At 36.4% G+C, this 7,593-nt stretch overlaps 1 protein-coding gene across 1 annotated transcript; it reads right to left on the bottom strand.

Annotated features, from left to right (window-relative positions):
* Positions 1–4,559: 4,559 nt before the first annotated feature.
* Positions 4,560–5,805, bottom strand: LOC107730371 (phosphatidylinositol 4-kinase alpha-like). The gene is made up of 4 exons (XM_016541192.1): positions 5,770–5,805; positions 5,591–5,680; positions 4,863–4,946; positions 4,560–4,748 (listed from the first exon to the last, which is right to left on the bottom strand). The coding sequence occupies exons 1-4, from the start codon at positions 5,802–5,804 to the stop codon at positions 4,697–4,699; spliced, it is 261 nt and encodes an 86-aa protein (XP_016396678.1). The 5' UTR covers position 5,805; the 3' UTR covers positions 4,560–4,696.
* Between the last annotated feature and the right edge of the window lie 1,788 nt (positions 5,806–7,593).

Raw genomic sequence — 7,593 nt, 5'->3', positions numbered from 1 at the left:
TGACAGGATCTTGCATACGGGGCTGGATCTGATATTTATGGCATGGAGGCATGATCTAACACTGCACTCTAAAAACGGATGTGCAAAAATAGTCCATAATCCATAATAACGCTTCCTCCATAATAACGCTTCCTCCAGTCTCCTGTTGTCTCTCACACCAAAATCCACACACATATTTGTTTAGAGCTGTTTTGGCTTGTAAACGGTGCTTGATCTGTGCAGATTTCTCTCCTGATTCAGACCAGACCACTTTTTCACTGGAGGAAGTGTTATTATTAAGTGTTATTATGTTATTATTATTATTAACTCTTAACCCAACTCTTTTAGAGAACTACAGACCGGTTTCTATTTGTTTTTCTGTGTGTGTGTGTATAATATATATATATATATACACACACCTTGCTACGTGTACTGACGTACGTGTACTGCGACTTGTCATTTGCACTTATATATTGTTGCTCTTTTGTTAGTTTTGACTGCTTTTATTGTCCTCATTTGTAAGTCGCTTTGGATAAAAGCGTCTGCTAAATGACTAAATGTAAATGTAAAATGTAAATTATGGATAGACTCATATAATGTTTTTCTCAGCTGTTTGGACTCTCATTCTGACGGCATCCATTCACTGCAGAGCATCCATTGGTGAGCAAGTGATGCAATGCTACATTTTCCCCAGATCTGTTCCTATGAAGAAAACAAATTCATCTACTTCTTTCATGGCCTGAGGGTGAGCACATTTTCATTTCTGGCCGAACTATTCCTTTAATGTGCTCAGATCAAGCAGGGCTAAGCGTGTCTGTTTTCATACTGCCGTGTTTCTTCATACTGCTTTCACTGGAGAAGTCTTTTATGACGCTGTAATAAACACTTACAGTGCTTTTGCTTGCTCGGCTCTGATCTGACCTGCTTTTACAGACGCAGAGCCTCTTAAAAGCAGCGCGAAACTTCTGCGACATGGCGTTGTAGATGATGGGGTTGACGGCGCTGTTGGTGTAAATGCACATGCGACAGAAGAGCAGGAACCAGGTGTTGAGATACGGCGGATCCATGAACGAATTCACAACCACTAGAGTCCGATACGGCATCCAGAGGAGAGCGAACAGAACCACCACCACCGCCAGCATCTTTGTGACCTGCAACACAAGTCAAGTCAGCTTTATTTATATATAATGCATTATACAATCGAGATTGTTTCAACACAGGCAGAAGATGCTACTGAGGGGAAAATGGAAATGTGAGCTGCTGCATTTGTTTTGTGTATTTACTTTTAAAGGCAGAGCAGTTGCGCATGATTGCATAATTTTTACACTTTCTGAAGAAATGCGAGTTGTGCTTTGATACTCGAAACATGCAAATTGCACCATGATGCTAGAAAGTTCTTGGTGGTTGATTGGAGTCTCTATGATATGCTGGTCTCTAGAAATTGCTCAGATCCTCCTTAATGTGAATTTTTGCCTTTTTTTATTATCTGCCAGGCAAAAACGACAGTCTCGGAAACACTCCTGCTTACATATTATATTATTGATTATATATGTAAAAATCATATTTTTGTATGATGATACAGAACATCATCTCACCAAAAATAATAATAATATCGTGGGTTTGAACTATATATATATATATATATATCTGAGAGCACATGCATTCATTTGTACATGAAATATATGAAACGATTGTATTCATTTCTTAAAGGCGAGATTTTCAATTGTGTATAAAGGTTTTGTCTTAAGTAAATGTTTTATTATTTTATCTTTTGCATGAAATGTAGTAGTGGAAGTGATGCTGCTTATGAAAAAAGGGTAGGTGATAAGCCTTCAGCCTTTACCTTTTTCATTTAATGTGTAAAATCATCTATAAATATTATAGAATTGTGCATTAGGGTTATTATAGTTGACTAAAAACAAACAAAAATAGAAAAAATTTTTGTCATTTGAAATAAAATACACTTTAACTGAAACAAACAAAAAAATATATATTATATATATATATATATATATAATATATATTTTTTTGTTTGTTTCAGTTAAAGTGTATTTTATTTCAAATGACAAAAATTTTTTCTATTTTTGTTTGTTTTTAGTCAACTATAATAACCCTAATGCACAATTCTATAATATTTATAGATGATTTTACACATTAAATGAAAAAGGTAAAGGCTGAAGGCTTATCACCTACCCTTTTTTCATAAGCAGCATCACTTCCACTACTACATTTCATGCAAAAGATAAAATAATAAAACATTTACTTAAGACAAAACCTTTATACACAATTGAAAATCTCGCCTTTAAGAAATGAATACAATCGTTTCATATATTTCATGTACAAATGAATGCATGTGCTCTCAGATGTGATCAGATCCGTCACTCACCGTGAAGCTGGATGATCTTCCAGGCGATGGATCTTCAGTTTTAGTTCACTAACGGGAGGTGTTTCTTCTCCAGAGAGCTGCAGCATCTACTGAGAGAATCGGCATCGGTCCTCTTCTTCTCTTCTCTCTCCTCCTCTTTCTCTTCATTCCTGTCTAAAGCTTTTTGTTCAATTAGTAGCATATTTAAGGGCTCTTTTGTGTCGATGGCCATCATCAACTGATAACGCTGCTTTGTAAGTGATGAAACACCTTCTTCTCTCTCTCTCTGATTTCTCTCTCTTTTCATTACTGTCTATACTTTGTGTTCAGTTATTTTGCGGTGAAGGTCATGAACTGATGAAGCTGCTTTGGTACGTCCTTAAACAACAAGAGTCCAGAACACAAATCTACAATACATAAAACAACAGCAAACAAAGCCAAAGTTTTATAACCCAGTCAGAAAAGATTATCTTTTGACTAACTGTTAGTGTGTGAAAACGTTTGCACACAGGAATTATCATTTACCCAAACATTTGCACTTACATTTAGGATAACCACACAAATCTCATATATAAGTAATTAGATGAATATTCATTCATTTAAATAAATATCAGTTTGCTGGTCTGAGAGAGGGACTTTCACGATACACCGATGATGACAAAGCTATATGTGAACAGATCTTAAAATTCGAGACTCTTTAAAGTTCAGAGTTCAGCGCATTCGGTGCTCAGCAGATTATCTGTTGTTTTAATCACTGGAATCCATTCTTAATGTCTGAATTTTCTCATTTATTATACAGGTGGTCATTAAATGTTAAGTTGAATTGTTTTCAGCTGGTGCTCAAAGCACTTCATCTAAAATAATGGGGGAAATAATGAAGCGAACAGTCCAGATGAAATGAAAAAATACAGCGGGCACCTTGATATTAATTTGACGTCAAATGATCTTGATCAAGATGCCGTGTAACATCATTTTAAGGTCAGTTTGGACAGCAGTTTCTTCCAGTGGTAACCGGGTGAAAATATGAAGTTAATACTCACGCTAAAATCGGTTTAATGTATATACAGGTCAATATGTTTGACATTGTTTACATCAAATCAATGTCATGGTTTAGACGTCAAATGGATGTCATATCACATTGAAATCAGTGATTTGTGTGTTTGATTGATATTTATTGCATAATATGAATTCTTTGTCAGCCTGATTAAGTTTATGTAGCATTTTTTCTTAACTGGGGCCTCGAACAGCATGCATTTGCCACATCTCCCTTTGAAACGTGTCCCAGTGGGCAAATGAGGTTCAAAAGACCTGAAATATTGACTTCAAACACTGACATCAAAACACAGGTCAATTATCCAAATCAGACTGACGTCAGAAACTTGATGTCCATTTGACATCCACACATTGATGTCCATTCGACCACCATCCCAGGGGGAACTTGATGTTGGGAGGACATCGAATTGACTTCAAACACTGACGTCAAAACACAGGTCAAATATCCAAATCAGACTGACGTCAGAAACTTGATGTCCATTTCACATCCACACACACGTCCTTTGTAATCCAGGCATAAAACCACGATTCGCTGTATAATGCAGAATGTTACAGAATTTGGCCAATTTTGAGTAGCGCTGCACAGAAAATCTAATTCAGATTGAGATCTGGACTATATTGATCTTTGTTCGCAATCAGAATAGGTGCATATCATTTTGAATTTACATCTGTATTATTGAATTCAAGTTTGCTGAATAGAACTTTTCTTTCATAGCATTGCATTTTTTACATCAGTGTGTGGATGTGAAGAGGTTTGATTTGCATTTTTGACGTCAATGTTTGATGTCAATGTTTGTTTTTTCACCATCAAGGTGCCCGCTGGGACTGACTGATTAAAGGAAGCGATTGTGGTGCTCAAATGAGTTTGATATTGAATGCACTGAAATTGAAGGCTCACTCGTTTTTACATTAAATGCACAAAATGCCAGATTACAAAAGTGTACAGGCGACTACTGTGGGCATTTATTAAATATCACACACACAGAATAAATAATCCAAACTAACAGATTAGAACAGAAAGAGAGGTAGAAAATCGATCCGTATAAATGAGCAAACAAAGATTAGTCACACTGTACGATCAACTGATCAATAAACAGTCACATACTGCAAAACCCATCATGCAGCAGACAGTGTGACGTGTGCAGAAAACGTCTTGTAAGTGCTGATATCGGTGCGAATAAATCCATGCAAACACATTTCAGGTGTATAAAGTGCACAAACACACCAGACAGAGACAGCAGTGCAATTTAGCATTAAGAGACAGTAAGAGAAACACACACACTCACGTTTCTCTGGCCTTCAGTAGGGGATCTGGTTCTGATAGTACTGGATCATGTCATATGTTTTGCTCCTGGAACAAATGAAAAACATTTCATGTCATGTTATTTATGTTATAAGCACAGTTTTTCCTACTGAAACATTGTCAGGGAAATGACATGCATTAATGTGTGTGAGAGACACTGACCTGCTGCTCAGGAAGCAGTTCTGAATGACTTTGATGATAAAAGCTGCTGCTTCCTTCTCACTCACTCCAGGGTTAAAACGCTGCCTACAACACACATGATTCACTTTATATCAACAAACTACAAGCTATCCATTAATTAATTAATTAATTAAACTCAAGTAATAAATTTTAAATAATCATAATAATATTTTAATGAATTGCATACAATAATTTAACAATATCTCTACAAACAAACTATATAAATAAATAAAAAACAAAAATAATACAAAAAAATACAAAAATAACAATAACAGTTATATAAAATGTCGATTTGATATTTGATAAAATTTCTAATATTTTTCAAGGACAAACTTAAAAAAAATGCCTAATATTCAATTGCCTAATAATCAATTTACAATCAAGGAAAACCATAAATCTCATTCGTCTCCATTAAATAAATATCTCATTAATGTGGGTGTTTCTGGAGATTTTCTTGCCATCTGTTATGATGCTTTCTTAGTAAGTCTGTAATAATTCTGTAAAAACTCACTAATTTTCCATGTTTCATGATTTGTGTTTAATATTTCAAAAAGTCAGTAATAATTAATCTCATTCAAATCCTCGATTTTTTTTAGCTTGATTTTTCTAAACATTTATTTTTTTCAATATAAATCAAATATGTTTTCCAATATGAATCAAATATAAATCTCATTTCCCTTCTGCTCCACTGTTAGTTGTTTTGAACTCACTTGAGCAGTTTGATGGTCTGACCGCGGAAGCAGGGCAATCCTGTATCCAGCATCAGCGTTACCAAGGCAACCACAGCATCCATATACGGCCTGCGGCATAACAGAGATTCATTCAGTCTCTCAGTTTCTAAAACAGACACACACACTCACACACACACACACACACACACACATCTCACCTGACGGCCAGGTATGCGCGCACACACATCTCCATGAACCACATGATGAGCAGCGAAAGAGATATGGTGACCGCCTGAACCTCTAGGAAGTTCTGGCATTGTGGATAGACCGTCGCTGGAGTTTCTGTCAGGATGTGTCGAGGCGCTGTTGCGCCATTGATCATGGCTTTTCATAGACATGGTGCACATGCTTAACTCAGAGTCAACCTACTCAGAGTCGATTGAACTAACTCAGTTCAGCTGTTCTGAACCAGAAAACTCAGTCCCCTTGTTCAAATACCCACACTTGCGGTCTTGGCCACTTGAGAGCGCGTGCGCGCGACAGGAAGTAAGTGCGCAAGACTGTCCCAGGTCTTAAAAACGCCAGAGAGCAGTGCCCTTAACGCACACTAAACCCACACTTGCCTTGTCCAAATACCCACACTTGTGGTCTTTGCACTTGACCACTTGACTACTTATATGACGTATTTCCTGTATTTGTTCAGCTGTTCTAAACCAGAAACCTCAGTCCCCTTGTTCAAATCCCCACACTGGCGGTCTTGGCCACTTGAGAGCGCGTGCGCGCGACAGGAAGTAAGTGCGCAAGACTGTCCCAGGTCTTAAAAACGCCAGAGAGCAGTGCCCTTAACGCACACTAAACCCACACTTGCCTTGTCCAAATACCCACACTTGTGGTCTTTGCACTTGACCACTTGACTACTTATATGACGTATTTCCTGTATTTGGCCCAAGTGTTCAAGTGAGGATGAAGACCACAAGTGTGTGTCGAACTTTTCATTACCTGATGAGACACACTTGTAGTGTTGTAAAAATGCAAGTGTTTACATAGCTTTATTTTAATTTTAATTTTAATTACTTTGCATTTTAAAATCAACTTCTAAATGTCTGTTCAGTAGTCCCTATAACATGACAATTTTAATTTGTGGTGCTTCTAATTAAGTGATAAAAAGCAGTTGCAAATGTTGTACAAAATAAATATCACCACTACTCATCTTTGCACCAATAAAACGTAAAAACACTGTTTTTCTACCAAATTATATGTAATATCTAATTATTATATTAATATTTAACTTGCATTGGAAAGGTTTCCGTGACCTCTCGCGAGATCTCGGCAAAAAGTCTCACGATTTATTTCCAGAACATGATGCATGATGGGATACACTAAGCCTCAAATACTGCTCCGGAGCGTGTAGTGTATCCCATCATGCACCATGTTGTGGAAATAATTCGTGAGACTTTTTGCCGAGATCTCGCGAGAGGTCACGGAAACCTTTCCAATGCAAGTTAAATATTAATATAATATTTAGATATTACATATAATTTGGTAGAAAAACTGTGTTTTTATATCCCATCATGCATCATGTTCTGGAAATAAATCGTGAGACTTTTTGCCGAGATCTCGCGAGAGGTCACGGAAACCTTTCCAATATGTTAAATAATAATAATAATAATAATTAGATATTACATATAATTTGGTATTAAAACAAAGAGCTGCATGTTTTATTGGTGCAAATGAGTAGGTAGTGGTGATAATTATTTTGTATAACATTTGCAACTGCTTTTTATCACTTAATTAGAAGCATCACAACATTACATTTTGTCATCTGTTATATAGACTACTGAACAGACATTTAGAAGTTGATTTTAAAATGCAAAGTATTGAAAATAAAAATAAAGCTCTGTAAACACTTGCATTTTTACAACACTATAAGTGTGTCCCATCAGGTAATGAAAAGTTCGACACACACTTGTGGTCTTCATCCTCACTTGAACACTTGGGCCAAATACAGGAAATACGTCATATAAGTAGTCAAGTGCAAAGAC

Source organism: Sinocyclocheilus rhinocerous, unplaced genomic scaffold (assembly GCF_001515625.1).
Source record: "Sinocyclocheilus rhinocerous isolate Xijiao unplaced genomic scaffold, SAMN03320098_v1.1 scaffold1992, whole genome shotgun sequence".
NCBI classification, from domain to species: domain Eukaryota; kingdom Metazoa; phylum Chordata; class Actinopteri; order Cypriniformes; family Cyprinidae; genus Sinocyclocheilus; species Sinocyclocheilus rhinocerous.
The sequence above is the reverse complement of the archived record's forward strand: the minus strand, read 5'-3'. Positions and strand labels throughout refer to the sequence as shown.

What these genes read in the sequence shown, in the direction of transcription:
- LOC107730371 (XM_016541192.1), bottom strand. Translation starts at nt 5,804, where the DNA reads ATGGAGATGTGTGTGCGCGCATACCTGGCCGTCAG. An exon ending in CAGACCATCAAACTGCTCAA is followed by an intron (nt 4,947 to 5,590) that starts GTGAGTTCAAAA and finishes TGTGTGTTGTAG; the next exon opens with GCAGCGTTTTAACCCTGGAG. An exon ending in AACTGCTTCCTGAGCAGCAG is followed by an intron (nt 4,749 to 4,862) that starts GTCAGTGTCTCT and finishes CATTTGTTCCAG; the next exon opens with GAGCAAAACATATGACATGA.